General features: G+C 46.2%; 1 protein-coding gene across 5 annotated transcripts in view; it reads right to left on the bottom strand.

The window, feature by feature from the left end:
* Positions 1-19,677, bottom strand: part of FAM219A (family with sequence similarity 219 member A) — a 140,948-nt gene that overhangs the window by 20,054 nt on the left and 101,217 nt on the right. For all 5 annotated transcript variants that reach the window (XR_012158828.1, XR_012158829.1, XM_073343360.1 and 2 more), the window contains exon 3: positions 2,753-2,855. Coding sequence is in view for 3 of the 5 variants with exons in the window: in XM_073343360.1 (XP_073199461.1) it covers positions 2,753-2,855 (103 nt within the window). In the remaining 2 variants the exon portion in view is untranslated. The remainder of the gene's footprint in view (positions 1-2,752; positions 2,856-19,677) is intronic.

Genomic DNA, 19,677 nt, shown 5'->3' with positions numbered 1-19,677 from the left:
GCATTTTATGTTCCTAGGGCTTGAGTCATCAGGGCAAGGTGTGGGAAGGTAGCTCCCTGGTGGGGCTGCTGATCTTAGGGCTTTGTTCCTCAAGATCCCACAGAGTGAAGTAAGTGGAGGGGTGTGCGAGACATAGACTAGCCAGACTGCAGGACACTGCGGCAGATGTCTGGGAGGGATAGAGTTTTCCTTGAATAGTTTCCAACACGTCTGTCAGTAGCTGGCCCCAAACAGTTGCCCTCCCTCTCAATTTGCAGCTTTTTTGCACACTGAAGCAACCACCCACCCTGACAACATGAGTCACTAATACTACATATAGGTCCCTATGTCTGCCACCTCCCCGATCCAACCTTCCTCACTTCCAGTTTAAATCCTGACTCCAGTGCTCCATATTCTCATTTTTTTCTTAAATTTGGCAAGCAACAGGGCTTCCACCACATCCTCTGGGAAGCTAATCCACAGTCTAATATTTCAAAGTACAGGCGAGTTGCATCTTACGCGGGGGTGAGGTTCTAAAGTCAACGTGTAAGGCGAAAATCGCATATAGTCAAAATTACCCTTGAAAATCCCTTAAAACACCCATACAGTACAGTATACTGTACATGGTTTTGTGTATGCTGTACAACCCTGTACAGCAGGGGTCAGCAACCTGTGGCACGCAAGCTGATTTTTGGCGGCACTCCGCTGCCAGCTGGGGTCCTGGCCGCTGGTCCCACTCAGCTCGCTGCCGGCCTGGGTGAACGGAACCCAGGGCCGGCAGTGGGCTGAGCGGTCCTGGCTGCTGGTGCCGCTCAGCCCGCTGCCAGTCTGGGGTTCTGGTCGCTGGCCCGTGTAAATGTAAAATGTATTATTGGCATGCCAAACCTTAAATTAATGAAGACTTGGCACGCCACTTCTCAAAGGTTGCTGACCCCTGCACTAGAATCCACTCAGCGTGGTAAGATGCTCACACTATGGGTGTGTCTACACTACCCGCCGGACTGGCAGGCAGCAATCGATCCAGCGGGGATTGATTTATCGCAACTAGTCTAGACGCAATAAATCGACCCCTGAGCACTCTCCGGTCGACTCCTGTACTCCACCGCCTGGAGAGGTACGCGGGAACGGAGACCGATTGAGGGAACAGCAGATTCACGTCTCCCATCTCACGCTCACTCCGGGGCATATGCTCATTGAGTGGAATGGTGGGTGGAATTGTTCTTTTTTTTAAATTTTATTTATTTCTTTTTTTTTTGCCAAGCACGTATAGTTGAATTTGCGTAAGTTAAATGTGCGTATGATGTGACTCGCATGTAGCAGTTTTTCCTGATATCCAGCCTTGACTTGGGAAATGCTCGGATACTATGATGAAGGGTGTATAGAGACAACCCAAGTTAACTTTTCCTACATTCCATTCCATCCTAATTACATTTTCTGCATCTCTTGCTAGCAACGAAGGACTTTGAGACTTCTATACAGTTTTGAGCTTCCAAACAAACTAGAAACAATGTGATATGTTCTGCAGCCATCAAAGTTACTTAGAAATAAAAATCTGGCATGATTTACGATTGCCGCTGCGGGTGCTTGAGATTTCTTTCAGCAAAGACAGGTTTCAGAGTAGCAGCCGTGTTAGTCTGTATCTGCAAAAAGAAAAGGAGGACCTGTGGCACCTTAGAGACTAACAAATTTATTTGAGCATAAGCTTTGGTGAGCTACAGCTCACTGCATCTGATGAAGTGAGCTGTAGCTCATGAAAGCTTATGCTCAGATAAATGTGTTAGTCTCTAAGGTGCCACAAGTCCTCCTTTTCTTTTTTCAGCAAAGGATCTCTCATCAGGTGGATGCGTCGCACAGAGAGAGGATCTAACCTAAGGTTTCCATTCTATTCAACATATGGTGAACTAGACAACGTTCTCATCTGCCAGTAAGCATCCAGGTTTCACCAACATTCTGAAATTGTCTTCATTGTAATTCTACACTGAAGATTGGCTAGGTATAAACGGCACCCTTCTGGTGGCACTCAAACTGTTCCCCTCAATGACTGTCCCCCTCCCTGATACTCAGTAGTGTTCCAACTCATTAATGCTCACTGAGTGAGGTTCTACTGTACTGGACCTTGGACAGACAAAACAAAATGGGATCCAAGAAAATATACAGTCATGAACTTTTTTTTTTTTTTTTCCAGTTGACTGGTGCCTGCAACACAAACTAAATATTGCCAGTTATCTGTGAGCGTGAGCAGCTCTGAGAAAGTTTGGTCATGCTGTTTAGAGCCCAGAGGAAATATATGGCAAAATGCACACAGACGGGCAATTCACAGGCCTTTGTTAAGTCAACCGATATTTGGAAGCATTTGAATTTAAAAAGAGCAGCAAAATTACTGGGATAAAACCAGCCATGTCAGAGATAAGCCCTAAATCAGGGTGATGTTCTTTTGAAGCAGTACTGTGCAATCTCCTATTCATAGGATTACATGGTGTTTTGGATTACCAGGAACATTGCAGTCAATCAGACTGGACCTCCGGTTTAGTCCTGCTTTCAATAAAGATCAGCCAGTCTGCCAAGGTACCCCAGCAGCTCTCCTGGCTGGCTGTACCTTGACTCTGACTCCCCAAAGCAGCACACAGAGTCTGTGGCTTGCCAGACCCTGAGAGAGTCATCATTACTGTTGTGTGAAGTCAGCTCCGCATGATGACAGTGCCAGCCCCCAGGGAAGCACACCGGGGAAGGGTGGTGCACTGCACACATACTTGAACATTATGAAATCCTCTACCTTGTTCGAGCCATCACATTGTTCTTCTTGGGCTGCTGATTAACTGGGCTTCCCATGTTGCCGTTCTTCAGGGACCCCTTACGAGCTAACTCCCTCTGCTTCTCTGTATAAGGAATACAAAGGGGAAAACAAAGTTAGTAACGTTATTTTCCTGGCTACCATGCAGCCGCTGACACTGAATTCTGAGCTGGTGAAAGGTGTGGTGAGGATTAGAAGCCAGAGAGCAAAGTTCTTGATCTCCAAAGCATGGACAGCTCAAGGAACGTGACAGTTCTGTCCCTATTCTACCCCGCTCTATAAGATGCCTCATGCCTTACTCTGGTGTTGGAGTGGGGGAAGGGGCAGCTAGCCCATGAAAGCTTTGACTCTGTTGGGACTGCCAGGAAGGGGTTCAGGTCGGCACTTTCAGAAGCTGAAAATGGCAAAGAGTCTGCCTCCAATGTAGGACGTTGTGCATAGTACTGGTTTTAGTGCTTGGTCCAATCTAGTTTTTGACCACTTTCCTGGGAGACAATCCCACAACCTAATAGTTTCCACTGCCTGAAGGATTATTACCTTCAAGCTCCTTTCAGTTCTAGACTGATTATTATCTGTCTCCAGGGGTATGATCACATTCTTCCCCACACTGAATCTCATTGTTCTTTTCTGTCCTTACCCCTCATTTCTTGAGATAATTCTTTAAATGTTGACCTTTGAGCATTTTGCATGATTTCACACCGTACTTTAGTTTGCTCAAGGTTCAAGTGGCCAATGAGATGGAACCTTAAAAATGCGACAGCCTGAGGATTTTTCGGAATTATAAGTGGGGATCAAAATCAGCTTTAATTAGGAAGAGACTACGACCTCTCCCTAATAAACTGCTCACCCCCAGAGCTAGGATTAGAACCCAGCTCCACAAACTTGCCTCCTTGCAGAATGAGTCCTAGCTAGGTCCTTAAGACAGTCTATGCATTATTTCTATAGCAGTAGTGACCAGAGACTCCAATAAGGATGGGAGCCCATTACATTAGGTGCTGTACAGCCATACAGGAAGACATGATCTCAATCCAAACAAGCTAGGCATCTAATATTAGACAAAAGGCAATAAGTGGGTGCAACAAACAAGAGGGGGAAACGTGGGAAAGACAATGAAAATAACAGCAGAGGAAAACAGTCAGCTAAAAAGAAGAATTCTGCTTTCAGTAATAGAAGAACCTTATGTTCGAAGGGGCAATCAGCCAACAGCGGTATTCAGATACTAAGGTGATGGGCTCTGAAACTATATAGAACAGAACATACGCAAACTGTGCACAGTTCTTATCCCACTGACGTCAATGGTGAATAAGCTCCCACTGACATCTATAGAAATGGGATTGGGCCCATAATTCTCACTGATATGTGCTAGAGGGAGGCAGACACTGGACAGGAGTCAACATTTCAAATCAGGGTGATTTTTCATAACGTAACCCAAACATGGATTGGTCATCTCCCCTTCAGACATCTGGTATATCTCAGTTTTCCTTGCCAAAGACATATGGGGATACAACAGGGCATTGTGGTAGAAGCTGGTTGCAACCTTGACTGCAAAAAGGCAACTGCCTCTCTGTAATGTAACAGAGGCCTCTGGTTGTGCATTCAAATGTACAGACGATACCAGCCTTGGAAAAGTATTGGCAGCTCAAAGAGGTTACATAATTCGTAAAAGGCACCTGACTCCACATAGCTTCCGAACGCAAATAGGGAATGGCAGTGCTGTTCTGTCAGGCAAGTTTGTGGGTTGGAGTGAGCCAATGTCTCCTGTATGGCCCCTTCTCTTCCTGTTTCATGACTTGGGGTAAAATTTTCAACAGTGCTTAATATGACACTTAGAGTATGCCTGCACTGCAAGCAGAGGTGAGACTACGGCACGTGTAGACAGACTCAGGGTAGCTTTGAACTCGCTAGCTTGAATAACCGTAGCAGCGAAGCCATGGCAGCACGGGTGGGATACTGGGTATGTAACTGAATAGTGAGCCCATGCTCCAGCAACTTCACTTCTCTGGTTGTTTGGGCTAGCTAGATTAAAGCTAGCTCGGGTATGTCGACACTTGCTGCAGTCACACCTCTGAGTTCAGCGTTGACAGACCTGCAATTGCATATTTACAAAAAGCTGTTAGAGCACAAGTTAAAATTAAATTACTCACTATGGATAGTTTTGATCAGAGCCACCGATGCGGCCACCAAGCGTATCAGCTGCCACAGGAAGGAGCAAGACAAAATAAGTGACCTGACGCTAAACTAGTTCAGTAAATAGCATCGTCCTGTGAAGTCTGTCAACTGTTGGCTCCATTGTGCCACCGACTGATGCAAATTCCAAAGCCACAGGCCCTCGACTGAACAAGGTCTGCTAGCAGCCCAGTAGAGTTCAGTACCACGAACCATCAGCCAGTGCAATTTTAATAGTCACAATTGTGTACAAAAGTAAAAGAATATTACTCTGAAAACCGTGGTCCTAGAACATCCAGTCCACTAGCGCAAGTATTCCACCAAACACTGCTGCTGATAGTCACACTTCCTAAAAGGGACCGTCACCACCACCACCACCTGAAATCGCGTTCTAAGCTAGAGCACATTATTTTCTGAAACTCTGAAAATGTTCACCCTCGGGCAGACACTCAGCCTGGAAAATGTCATCCTGAAAGGCGAATGTTCAGTTTAAGAAGCAATGGGAACAGGCCCTACAGAATGGAAATCATAGAATCATAGAATATCAGGGTTGGAAGGGACCTCAGGAGGTCATCTAGTCCAACCCCCTGCTCAAAGCAGGACCAATCCCCAATTAAATCATCCCAGCCAGGGCTTTGTCAAGCCTGACCTTAAAAACTTCTAAGGAAGGAGATTCTACCACCTCCCTAGGTAACGCATTCCAGTGTTTCACCACCCTCCTAGTGAAAAAGTTTTTCCTAATATCCAACCTAAACCTCCCCCACTGCAACTTGAGACCATTACTCCTTGTCCTGTCCTCTTCTACCACTGAGAATAGTCGAGAACCATCCTCTCTGGAACCACCTCTCAGGTAGTTGAAAGCAGGTACCAAATCCCCCCTCATTCTTCTCTTCTGCAGACTAAACAATCCCAGTTCCCTCAGCCTCATAAGTTCCCTCATAAGTCATGTGTTCCAGACCCCTAATCATTTTTGTTGCCCTTCGCTGGACTCTCTCCAATTTATCCACATCCTTCTTGTAGTGTGGGGCCCAAAACTGGACACAGTACTCCAGATGAGGCCTCACCAATGTCGAATGGAGGGGAACGATCACGTCCCTCGATCTGCTCGCTATGCCTCTACTTATACATCCCAAAATGCCATTGGCCTTCTTGGCAACAAGGGCACGCTGCTGACTCATATCCAGCTTCTTGTCCACTGTCACCCCTAGGTCCTTTTCCGCAGAACTGCTGCCTAGCCATTCGGTCCCTAGTCTGTAGAGGTGCATTGGGTTCTTCTGTCCTAAGTGCAGGACCCTGCACTTATCCTTATTGAACCTCATCAGATTTCTTTTGGCCCAATCCTCCAATTTGTCTAAGTCCCTCTGTATCCTATCCCTGCCCTCCAGCGTATCTACCTCTCCTCCCAGTTTAGTATCATCTACAAATTTGCTGAGAGTGCAATCCACACCATCCTCCAGATCACTTATGAAGATATTGAACAAAACCGGCCCCAGGACCGACCCCTGGGGCACTCCACTTGACACCGGCTGCCAACTAGACATGGAGCCATTGATCACTACCCGTTGAGCCCGACAATCTAGCCAACTTTGTACCCATCTTATAGTGCATTCATCCAGCCCATACTTCTTTAACTTGCTGACAAGAATACTGTGGGAGACCGTCTCAAAAGCTTTGCTAAAGTCAAGAAACAATACATCCACTGCTTTCCCTTCATCCACAGAACCAGTAATCTCATCATAGAAGGCGATTAGATTAGTCAGGCATGACCTTCCCTTGGTGAATCCATGCTGACTGTTCCTGATCACTTTCCTCTCATGTAAGTGCTTCAGGATTGATTCTTTGAGGACCTGCTCCATGATTTTTCCGGGGACTGAGGAGAGGCTGACTGGCCTGTAGCTCCCAGGATCCTCCTCCTTCCCTTTTTTAAAGATTGGCACTACATTAGGCTTTACATGCATTACATGCTTAGGTAAGCTAAGGGAGACCAGTGCCTTGGAAGATGGAGATCTGGGTTCTATCTCCAGCTCCAACAGGGACTTCCTCTGTGACCTCAGACAAGTCAGTCTGCCTCAGTTCCCATCTGTGAGTCAGGCAGTCATGCTTTGCCTCATCTCAAAGGCTGGGGAGAGGATGGATTAATTAACGTTTGTGCTCAGTCACTGCAGTGACAAATGCCATATTGAAGGCTACAGCTAACCTTAACCGCAGCAGCCACTCCGTGTTCCAGCTACACTACAACATTCATCCAGTCAGGGTTGAGACTAGGATAGGGGATGTATTGAACAATGCACAACAGTACAACACAACAGTCTAGGACAGAAAGAAATGAACAGAATAATCAGCAAACTGCAAGGTGAATTCTGGTAGGCACAATACAATTACCCATGGTTGAATCTGACCAGCACACAAAAAGGCCACTTTTATAAAGAGCCATAAAACCTCCAGTCACCATTAAGGACGTTTTGTGTTTATCCAAGAGTTGGCAGCTCCTGTATTAATATCAGAGGGAGGCAATGGCTTTAGTACTGTCAGTGGGAAGAGTTTGACCTATTGAGTTCCCTGTTTACTTGCTTGAGTTTACCCTCCAAGGACTCATCCAGATTCCTTCTGCTTAGTTTGTGAAATCTAATGGGATCATAGCAAAAGATGGTATGGGTATAGCCTGTCCTTCATTTTTTGGTCTTACCGCTGTTGGATACTACAAGGCCCTTCCTCTCACCCCATCCAGGACTGATCACACTGCATGTAGCATTCCCAGTACATGCAATGAACTTCTCAGGATGCAAAGCAACTTGATAGAAAATCGATCACAGCTCATAAGGAGCCGAGGCCATCAAAACTGCCAAGTGTTGAACAACTCTCAAGTCTCCGAAAACTTGGGAATTTAAGTTAATGGGAGTTCCTGATTATGTTCAGTGAGGCAAGAAGAAATCCTGAAGAAATGGGATTTCAAGAAATTTCACAGGAACAAAGGAGGAAACAGCTCACAATGAATTACAGAAAGCCATTTCCAATCTTTTATGTCTGGTGATTTTGCTGTAGTAAAAAGCTTATGCCTCAGAAACCCAAGAGAAGCTGCAAGGTTGGGGAAGACAAGACAACACAGGGCTGTTCAGCTTTTTCTGAAATGTCACAAACAATTCAGCATAAGGAAAGAATAATGATGAAATCCCACCCAAACCATGGCTATCTTGGAAGCCATTACTTAGTGTTTGAAAGGAGTCATTTAGCTTCTGCTTCACTTAGGGCTTAGCTACACTTGTGAGTTAAAGCACATTAAAGCAGCCCCGGGCACCCTAGCTCACTACCTGTCCACACTGGCAAGGCACGTAGAGCGCTCTGACTCCACGGCTAGAGTGCTCCTGGTACTCCACCTCGGCGAGAAGATTAACGCTTGTTGCATAGTGGCTGAAATGCCCGGGCGTCCGTGTGAATGAGGTGTTGCATTACTGTGCTCTGATCAGCCCACGGAAACGTCCCATAATCCCCTTAAGTGGCCACTCTTGTCATTGTTTTTGAATCGCTGCAGGAATGCGGATATGCCCTTTGAAAGCTCCGTTTCTGACAGCCGGCTGCTTATCTGCTCCGAGAAAAAGCAAACGTTACTGTGGAATGCTGTGTGTGAGAGAGGGAGGTGGGGGGGAGTGGAGGGTCTGCTGTTGTCTGAACTTACGAGACAGCACGCTGACATGCTCTCAGCCCCCCAAAAACCCACCCTCTCTCCCCCCACATACACACGACACACTCCCTGTCATGCTCCACCTCTGCACTTGAAAAGCACGTTGCAGTCACTGGCATGCTGGGATAGCTGCCCATAATGCACTGCTCCCAATGCCGCTGCAAGTGCTGCAAATGTGGCTATGCCAGTGCGCTTGCAGCTGTCAGTGTGGACAGACTGCAGCACTTTCCCTACTGCGCTCTCTGAAAGCGGGTTTAACTCAAAGCACTCTACATCTGCAAGTGTAGCCATGCCCTTAGTTGTCATCACCTTTTTTATTTAAATGCATGTTTACAGCAATCAGGTTTATTGTCCCATTTCCAAAACATGGCTCTGGAAGACGAGATATGTGCAATATGAACACACACATTACACTAGGAGGAGAGCTCAACTTTGCTCAATCCCATGTTCATGCCACACTTAGGTACTTCTGCGGAAAAGCAGAATGGGCAAGTGGAGAGGGTGTGAAGTAGCCTGCTTGTGCCAATTACCATTGAGGGACCTGCTGCTGGGGATGCCTGATTAGGATTTTGAAGCTCCCATCTCATCTTTAATAGATTATGTAGTGTTCAGCATAACCCACAAGGATCCACACTTGAGTGGATGCAAGCAGCAGTTTGGTTTCCGTTTTGGCAGATGGATCAGTGAACACAGATGGGGATATGTTTCCAGCCCAGTGCACAGGGGAATTTAGCTGCACCACTTCCATTTATGCTAATCACTGACATTATACAGGAAGGAAAACATGTAGGGCAGTGTGTGCAAAAGAGGAGGGGGAGCTGTCTGTCTGTAATGCTGCAGAGTGGGTCTGAACGGCCCTGGGAAAGGGAAAGCTAGAACAGGGCCTGCCACATCACTGCATTAGCTCTCACGTTTTCTCCTTTCTTTACTGCACTATCTGGTTTCTTCAGTCTCTGCAGCATTTTAATCTTATTCACATCACATGTAGATATTTTATTGAAAAGGGTGGGCTGCACACACAGCAGAAAAATTTGGATAACTTACGAATAAAACCAACGATTGGCTTTTAAGGGTTTTCTCCTTGAAGCCCTAACACTTGACACTGGTTAGCCAGCTGGTGCACTGAGACGGCTGCTTACTACGCTGTCCATTAGTGTCACTGTTCTCTTTTGCGCCCCCACCCCCCCTCTCTGTGTCATACTCATCTGTTGTATCATCTCAAGTTTAGATTGCAAGCTTTGAAACCATCCCTGTGAGATGTTTGTACAGTGCCTATCACTATGTAGCCCTGGCCTATAGGCACTACTGCAATACAAATAATAATAAATCATAATAATAATGCAAACAGCATAGAGAAAGGGAGAAATTCAGCACAATGTCTCCCCTCCCCATCTCCCACGGTGAGGATCTTCATTTCTTGCTCCAAGTGCTACCCCAACAAGCACTTTGCTGGAGACAAGATAACCAACTCAGAAGCTCGCAGATATATAAGCTATAAATGATGTTGAATTAATTTATTTGGCATAAAGAAGCATAGAATAATGGGAGTTGCCAGACTGATCAAAGCTATGGTCCATCTAATCCAGGATCCTTGCAGTGATCTTTATGTATATTACAGTAGTGCCCAGAGATCTTAATCAAGATCATACCCCATCATACTAAGAGCTGAACAAAATAAATAGGAAGACAGTACCTGCCCCAAAATGCTTACATCTGGCCAGCTCCAGATGCTTTCAAGGAAGGCACAAGAAACCTCACAGTGGACAATTACCTGCCCACAGGGGAAGTTTCTACCTAATCCTCATCAATCAATGAAGGGTTTAGATCCTTTTAAAAAAAGACAACCCCCCCCACCCCCAAACACTCACTAATGTAACTGTGGATGTTCTCATTATCCACATCAATATCTACTTTACTGAATCCAACCAAGCTCACTGCCTCAATGGAATACTGTGGCAATGAGTTCCACAGATTAGCTGCACATTGAGTAAAAAGTATGTTCTTCTGTCATTTTGAAACAGTTACCTTTCAATTTTGTTGACTGTTCCCTTGTTCTTGTATTACAAGAGAGGATGAATAAATATAGCAGATGATGAAGAGCAGGTGAAATTTCCAATTTATAAAATTGGAGTTAGAAAAAAATCTTCAGCGCTATTCCCATTGATTTATTTCAGTCTGCTAAAAAAATCATAACTGATTTCAATGTGCTCCTGCTCTTTTTAAAATGATAACACTGAACGAATAAATGTTTGTGCTTTGTTGCACTCTATAATTAAATCGGCTTTGTACGTCTTTCCTGTGGTTAGTATTCAGTTTGCTTAGCATTCTGCTCAAAAAAGGCGCAGTCCTCTACAGGACTGTTGTCTTTGCAAACATGAGGCAAAACATGCAGAGTTTAAGCAGGGTGGACATCAGTTCAGGCTATGCTGAAGAGCAACACTTAAGGTTCAAATCCTACCCAATATTATTTCCTCCAAGTCCTACAATACTGCCTGTAGCTACTGAGAGATTATGTGCTGCTATAGGGAACAATCCTGCACTGGTTCATAGGATCTGAAGGATGGGGAAAGAAAGGGAAATTAGTTGCATGTGACATAGGAGATAGAAAAAGACGTATTAAGTTCTATGAAATGAGATGATCAGAGATGTTTGGCTCTGTGCAGCTCCATCCCCGAGCATTGCTGAGTATGAGGACTGCATGTCCTGATGAATTCCTACCTTCTTGGGGAAGCAGAAAATATAAATTATACAGGAAATAAAATTTCTCTGTCCATTTGCATTCTGCTGAATGATCAATGGAGTCTTGGGCGAGACTGGGAAAAAAGAGTGAAATGCTGACCACAACTCCTACTTCAGAACCAAGCCCCAGCATTACCCTCCCTCCTGTAATGCAGCTGAGGGACATTAGCATGCATCCAGCCAATAGAAAACCTTCACTAACTTTCAGCTCTGACAGAGGGTCTCCCTCAGTCAGGACTGTCGCGTCTTTAGGGTACACTTTACCTTGCAATGTGCACATCAGTAAGAGCTTTGCATGTGCACCAAATATGGGCGTATGGCAGAGGACTAAACCAATCCACCTGTTGTGTAGCAGCACTCGTCAGAATGGTAAATTGTAAGGACTGCTTTTTCTGATGAGATCTGGAAAAGCTATTGAAACCACAGGCCTGGCATTCACACTGTAAAGTGAGGCACGACTGGGCCTTTGCATGTTAGAAGCCAGGTGGCCTAGGAATGCTGCCTGCGTTGAAGAGGAAGATTAGAAATGAAAATAATCTTTCCATCGGATCCGATGAAGTGAGCTGTAGCTCACGAAAGCTTGTGCTCAGATAAATTGGTTAGTCTCTAAGGTGCCACAAGTCCTCCTTTTCTTTTTGAGAATACAGACTAACACGGCTGCTACTCTGAAATCTTTCAGAATGATAGCTATTTTTGGTCATCAGATGATAATTCAGTTATCTGTGTGAAATCAGGAGATAAGACTAAGCCACAAAATTCATACAGGGAAGTAAACTTCCCCACAACTTGGAGGTGTTTAGACCTTATAAATATGCAGTTTTTTTTTTAAGTATCGGGAAGCATTCCACAATAGCAGAACAGATGGTGAAGGAAGCCTGTGGTTATGAACATGAGAGAATAAAAGGAAAGAAACTAACACTTAGCATCTATATCTATCTACATAGCATTTTGCTTTTTCACAACACTGTACAAGCCTGAACTTATCCTCACCAGCCTTGTGAGTCTAGAATCCACATTTTGCTGATGGGAAACCAGTTAATTGATTTCCCCCAAGGCCACATCATGTATCTGTGGCAGCGCTGAGATTAAAAATCTGGAGCTCTTGGCTCCCAGTCCTGTGCTTGCTCCAAGAAGGAGCTTCTGGCTGTGGTACAAGATATCAGAGCTAATTTAGTAACCATTGGTTCTCTGACTGCCTAACGGTAGACAGCAATGATATCCCTACACTTTACTCTGCAACACCCTATCTCCATGAGCTCCTCGTATCTAGGCACCACTAATACCAATCCCATAAACACAAAGGAACCTTGCTGGAAGTCATTCTCCTCTATTTTTCCTCTTTGATGTTTAGTTAAGTTTGAGGTTTTTATTTTTAGTAACTGAGGGTACATCTACATTGCAGTTAGGTACCTAGAGCTGGCCCGTTCCAGCTGATTCGGGATTGCGGGGCTCAGGCTAAGGGGCTGTTTAATTGTGGTGTAGATGTTTGGGCCTGAGCTGCAGTTTAGGCTTTAGGACCCTGCGAGGTGGGCCAGCTGCCGGTGTCTAACTGCAGTGTAGACATACTCTGGGTGTCACACAGTAGTTGCCCCCTTAAGAGGAGAGGAGTGTCAGTGTACCTGTGACAAGCTTAACTCATCTCCCCAGGTGGGCAGGATGAAGGTCATGTGACTGGTAGGCCAGGTGACCCAATCAGATCTGCTGTTGAAAAGAAAGAGGCCTGGACAGAAAAGGAATGGCACGTAGGTGTTGGCAGATGCCTGCAGAGAGCAAGAAGGCTTGTGCAGGGCTCTAAGTCAGCAGGAAGAAGGTCTATAGACATTGCCAAATTCCAGGCAAGAAGTGCTGGGAGAGCAGGAAGACGGACCCATAGGAAGGAGGGGCTGTACCCAGCTGGGAACTGCGGTGAAGGAAAGGAACTTTAAAGAGAGGACAGATCCTCAGGGAGAAGGGGCCAGGCCCAGATGAAACTTTGAAAGATTTTGTGCAGGATTTCATAAATAGGACCCCAGAATGTTGGAACCAGTGAAGCTGGTAAGGAGTATTAATGTGTTTGCGGACTAAATAAATTGGATCCCCTTTCAGAAGGGGAATGTTTTTTTAAAACAATATGAACTGGGTGAGATATTGAGGAAACTTATAAGAATCGAGTTTGAAAATGTTGAAGATTTATATTCTCACTTGCACAGCCCCAGATGAAAACAGTTTCAATTTATAACCCTGACTCTGCAGACCACTCATCCCTAATTTAGAGACTCGCTCTGTTTCCTTACACATTTTAAAAGTGAACAAAAACTGCAGTTTCACCTGGAAGCAATTTCTGCATGAGCACACATCATTTTCAACTGAAAGTTAAAGGTTATGGACAGACTCTGCCTGGCTCAGCTCTGTTGTAGTGTATCAGATAAAAAGGCACACACTATGGATAACAGCATCTCTTTCTTCATTTAAAGTGCCACGCACACTGATGGTGGAACAGTAATCTATCAGGTATATAGATTTTACATTAGTATGTGCATCACCGTTAAGTTATACGGTAGGTCCTGATGGGCTATAAAGAAATACTTAGGTTCAGTAATGCATGTAGCGAAGTTTAATATGGTGTATATTTTATTAGGACAAGTGATGCTTGTAAAGGAAAAACCTGCTTACCCTAAAGGTAGTAGGAGACATCCAGAGCTTTCAGCTGCATAGTGCCCATTGATAGCAAGAGTGTTTGAATGGAGCTTTGGGTAACTAGGTTTGCACTATGGTTGAATGTATATAATCTTACACACTTGTATGAGTCTAAAAATATGTGCTAAGTGACCACTATAAGGGGGAAAAGTATACATTTTAACACCTACAAAAGGTTTGTATTTCATTTACTTTTAACAGATTATTGCTGTGAGAAAATTTAATTTGCTGGCTAGTGGGCACCACCGCTGTCTGGAATATCTGAACTACTCACGCGTTACTAGATTTCCCTCTAGTAGCTAAAGCAGATAGATGCTCCAATACAACTGACAGCTAATGAAGAGTATCCTTTGCCTCAAGTGGTTCTTTTGGAGCAGAAGTTTGGATTTAGTATTGCCCAGACAGGATGTGGGTAGCTTAGCCGACAATCATGGATGTGTTTGTGGCCTCTGATAGAAAAGTACAAAATATTCACTGCATTGAGTTTTACCTCCAATAGTCAGCGTGAGAATGGCATCTTCGACTCAGAGTTCCACATCAGCTGTTGATTTGTGTTCCACAACCTTAGCCTTAAAACCATAGCTTTTTGTACTTAATCAAATGAAGGGAGATGGAATAATCCAGCTAGAAGTGATTAGTGCTCATTCCAGCTGAAGGGATGCTCTTCACTTTTCAATCCTTTGACAACTAGCTACTGTAGATAGATTGCCTGGGGCTTTAACACCTTCTGTATTTTCCCTGGGCAAGGAAAAAGATTGTTGCTTAGCTTTTGGGTGCAGCCCTATAGACTTTTTGCTGGAACAGAGCTGCTAGAACAGGGGTCAGCAACCTGCAGTACGCGAGCCGATTTTTATACCGGCATGCTGCTGCCCGCCGGGGTCCCGGCCACTGCCCCCGCCCAGCTCGCTGCTGGCCTGGGTGAACGGAACCCCAGGCCGGCAGCGGGCTGAGTGAGGCTGGTGGCCGGGACCCCGGCTGGCAGGAACTGCCGGTCTGAGGCGCTCAGCCTGCCGCCAGTCTGGGGTTCCGTCCGCCGGCGCAGTGTATTAAATTTCTCCCCGTAGGAATGTGCTACTTGCGGAGAACCAGGACTGGCCGCCGTAACTAGTACACCATGAGTAGCGCATTCCTACGGGGAGAAATTTAATGCACTACACTGGGGTAGGGAAGGCTGTGCCTCCCCAAACAGCCGGCCCACTTCCCGCCCCAACCCTGCTCCCGGCCCTTGCCCCATGACCACCCCCTGCTCCCCTGTCCCCCAGAACCCTCCACCCATCCAAACCTCCCTGCTCCTTGTCTCCTGACCTCCCCCTCCTGGGACGCCCCACCCCTGTCCGACGCCCCCCTGAAACTCCACCCCCACCACCCAAGCCCCCTGGCTCCCTGTCCCCTGACTGCCCCGATCCCTATCCACACCTCCAACCCCCGACAGGCCCCTGGGACTCCCACGCCTATCCAACCACCCCTGTTCCCCATCCCCTTATCATGACGCTCAGAGCAGCAGGACTGGCAGCCATAAGTAAGTAGCACATTCCTATAGGGAGTAATTTAATACACGACACCCAGCCCCGCACAACCTGCTGACGGTCTGGAGTTCTTAAAATATGTTCTCTCACCCCTTACAAAAATTAAACTACAATTAGCTTAAAAACTTGAAAACTTAAAAACATAATTTGTATATTACAGTAATCGTTAAAAAATGTATAATGTTAATAAATACATAGGTTGGATGAAACAAAGTAGTTGTACTTATGTGCCCATGCTTAATTTGTGTTTTCCATGATTTACCTTCTAAAAAAATCTTTTTTATTAGGACAAGGTAAAAAAAAAAAATCTCGCATGTCTCGCATTTTTTAGACATGCGAGATTTATTAGGACAAAATTTTTTTATTAGGACAAGTGATGCTTGTAAAGGAAAAACCTACTTACCCTAAAGGTAGTAGGGGACATCCAGAGCTTTCAGCTGCATAGTGCCCACTGATAGCAAGAGTGTTTGAAAAAAATCTCGCATGTCTCGCACCCCCAGAAAGGGCATCTTGCACCCCCAGGTTAAGAACCACTGCACTAACCTGATAAGATCTGCATTTTAATTTAATTTTAAATGAAGCTTCCTAAACATTTTAAAAACCTTGTTTACTTTACATACAACAACAGTTTAGTTACATAATATAGACTTATAGAGAAAGACCTTCTAAAAACGTTAAAATGTATGACTGGCACATGAAACCTTAAATTAGAGTGAATAAATGAAGACTTGGCACGCCACTTCTGAAAGGCTGCCGACCCCTGTGCTAGAACATCCTTTCACAAGATGGATTGTCCGTTTACTATGAATCTTTGGCAGGGTGATGGGTAAACATCCTCCCCATAAAAAGACAAAAAGCAGGGGCATGTAGTAGGAAGAGAGCCTGAGACATAAGCCATTGTATCAGAGGCCTGGGCTAAAGTAGTAGTCAAAGCTTTACTGATATAAAGCAAAAACAAACTGTAAGCAAGAGGCAGAACCTGCTCACAGAATCAGGCAAGAACAGGGCTGATATTGCAGAAATACACATTCCTAAGAAGTGCTAGACACAGAGTGACTTCACTTTGGAGTCCTTTCTATTAAATGCAAAGGTTCTGTATTATTGTGGGCCTGGATGACTGTTAATGTGGCAGACACAAATAGAATTCCTGGGAAATATTTAGGGGAGGTGAATGCAAATACCCTCCACTGGTTATTCAAAAACCCAACCTTTAGAAGCTACACCCTGAGGAGAGAACCACTGTCTGCTAGGGTTGACAACCCTCCCAGTTTGGCCAGGAGTCTCCCGGAATCGGGCTCGATCTCCCAGAGACTACTGAAGCCAATCTGGGAGATTTTAGGCTGCTAGAAGTCCGGCAGCGCAGCGGAGCTACGGCAGGCTCCCTATTGCTCCCGGAAGTGGCCGGCATTTCCCTGCGGCCCCTAGGCGAAGGGGAGACCAAGGGGTGTCTGCGCACTGCCCCCACCCTGAACGCCGACTCTGCAGCTCCCATTGGCTGGGAATGGGGAATCGCGGCGAATGGGAACTACAGGGCCGGTGCCTGCAAGTGGGAGCAGCGCGCAGAGACCCCTGGCTACCCCTGAGCCAAGGAACCGCTGCCAGACACGCGGCCGCTTCTAGGAGCTGCTTGAGGTAAGCACCTCCTGGCTGGAGCCTGTACCCAAATCCCCTCCTGGACCTGTCTCTTCCTTCACCCAAACTCCCTCCCGGAGTCCATACCCCTCACCCCCTCCTGCACTCCAACCGCCTGCCCCAGGCTCAGCCCAGAGCCCCCTCCTACATTCTGAACCCCTCGGCCCCAGCCCAGACCCCACACCCCGTCCTGCACCTCAACCCTCTGCCCCAGCCCGGTGAAAGTGAGTGAATGACTGAGGGAGGAGGGTTGGAGTAAGCAGGAGGCGGGGCCTCAGAGAAGGGGCAGGGCAAAGGGTTTGTGCGATTAGACAGTTGGCAACCCTACTGTCTGCTGCTTACCTGTTCCTGCTGGTTACAAATGAAAACCCCAAGCTGTATAAAGCCACAGGTTGATCTGCACTCTGGGTGCTTGTTCTGAGCTGTTCTTGTTGCCCAGAAAAAACCCCTGTTATTGTTTGAAGAAGGAGTGATTCGGGCCAGAGCTCCTGCTGGAACTGGAGTGGTGGTGATGCAGGTGTGATCTCTGGTAAGCTTATTAACATGCATGGAGGCTCTATTCTTGTTTTAATAATTTTTCCTCTAATGCTTTCACCGTAAGAAGAAATGAGTTTGCTGTGTAGTAACAACTGTGGGCAGTGACCCTGTTCATAGGCTCTGAAGAGAAAGCAAAGCACAGATGCTGCTCCGTTTAGGCAATCTGGCTTGCTGGGAATAACACAATGCAGGCAAGGAACAGGGCAACCTGGAAAAACGCTGGTCAGGAGGGAGAGAGACCTGGGTGAGAGACCAACAGAGGTGATGGCTGAGGAGCTGGGAGCCTAGAGTGGGTGCTCTTGCTGGATCACAGAGGGGAAATAGGGGGGCAGCGGCCCCGAACTGTGACACTTAGCAAAAAAAATTTGCCCAATGAAGAATTAATCTGACCCATCCTGTAGAAACCAGTACTTATAGGTAAAGTTAAATATTGCTCTTTAAAAAAATATAAGTCTGATGTCAAAGGTGAGAAACCGTTTTACTACTCTTAATACACATGGGTTCCAAATCCTATGCAGGATTCCTTATTCGGTCACCTTTTATCAGGACCATGCAATTAAAGAACCGTGCCAAGAGGTGAACTCTGCTAATACAGGTAGAGTCGGCCGCTGGAGTGTCCCCCTAAGGATGCCTCAGCACGGTCACACCATGGGTCATAGATGTCCAAAGTGGCAGCAGCAATTTTCCAGCTCCAAACACAGCAGATGACCCCACTTGACAGAGCAGAACCAGGGCTAAAGCCACATCTACAGTCCAAAGCTACCGCATTGCAGCTGCGTTGCTTACGAGAGCGATGGAAGGGGCTCTCCCGTTGCTGTAGGCAATCCACCTCCCCGAGCAGCTGCAGCTAGGTCAGTGGAAGAATTCTCCTGTCCACCTAGCTGCGTCTACACTGCAGGTTAGGTTAGGTCAGCAGGGGTGAGAGAATTTTTCACTCCCCTGAGTACCATTGCTATGTCGACCTAACTATTAAGTGTAAACCAGCTCTAAGCTCTGCAGCTGGTCTAAGCAAGGATGTGTCGTATTGCTTTGTGGGGGTTGACATCCTCTCTCCTTTGTAAAAGGAAGTCTGGGTAGGGGACAGAAGACTGCGGAAAAGGTATAAACAGAGTCTGAGGTTTGGTCACTCTGCCGCTGCTAGGGAACCCGTGATTACATTGCAAGGACACAGCTGCCCTCCCGGCTTTAGGAAGCTTCTTGTGCATAGCCTCAGTTAGTGTCCTGATGAGAGCCCATTGACTGGCAAATCAGTCCACCTCCTCCAAAGCGCAGGGCGGGGAGATTTCTGAAAATGCCTCCCAGCAGCATGCACGCTCCAGGACAGCATTAAATGAGAGCTGAGAACACTGCAGCCAGCTGCGGCTGTGGCCAGAGCCCTCATCTAAACAACCTAGTGAGGCAGAAATTCTGTCAGCCTGACATTTCTGCCACCCTCTTCCTCCCTCCTCATGGCTCGCTCTGTTCACCAAAAGGAAAGAAATTAAATCTGGATTTGCTTTTCCAGAGACCGTCTAAGAATTTTCTGCAGTGTTCCTATGATAAAGGGGGGAGAGAAGAAAATCAGCCTGGGGATTATCATCATTTCCATTATGATAGCACCCAAATTCCCCAATCAGGATTGAAGCCTCCCTAGGCTGGATGCTGTGCACGCAGGCACACCCAAGAACGTAGGCTCTAAGAGATATGAGCAAAGGAATACAGTGAATAGCACAGGTTAGTTCTGTGCATTGTTGGATTCTGTAAACTGGGGGTAGAAGTGGGGGGAGGGGAATGGTAGGAATACAGGAGTTGGTAAGAGTAAGGAAAAGAGGAGCAGTCACAGTGCATCACCTCTCTACCAGCAGGCAGCAAGCAAGGTTTCATTACCATCACTCATTCAATGTGCATGATGCTGTATACACGACACGGTCCCTGACCGGAAGAGACAATGTACAGACCATCTGTGTAGTAAG

Source organism: Lepidochelys kempii, chromosome 5 (assembly GCF_965140265.1).
Source record: "Lepidochelys kempii isolate rLepKem1 chromosome 5, rLepKem1.hap2, whole genome shotgun sequence".
Classification (NCBI taxonomy): domain Eukaryota; kingdom Metazoa; phylum Chordata; order Testudines; family Cheloniidae; genus Lepidochelys; species Lepidochelys kempii.
Note: the sequence above shows the minus strand (reverse complement) of the source record. Positions and strands in the feature narration are given on the sequence as shown.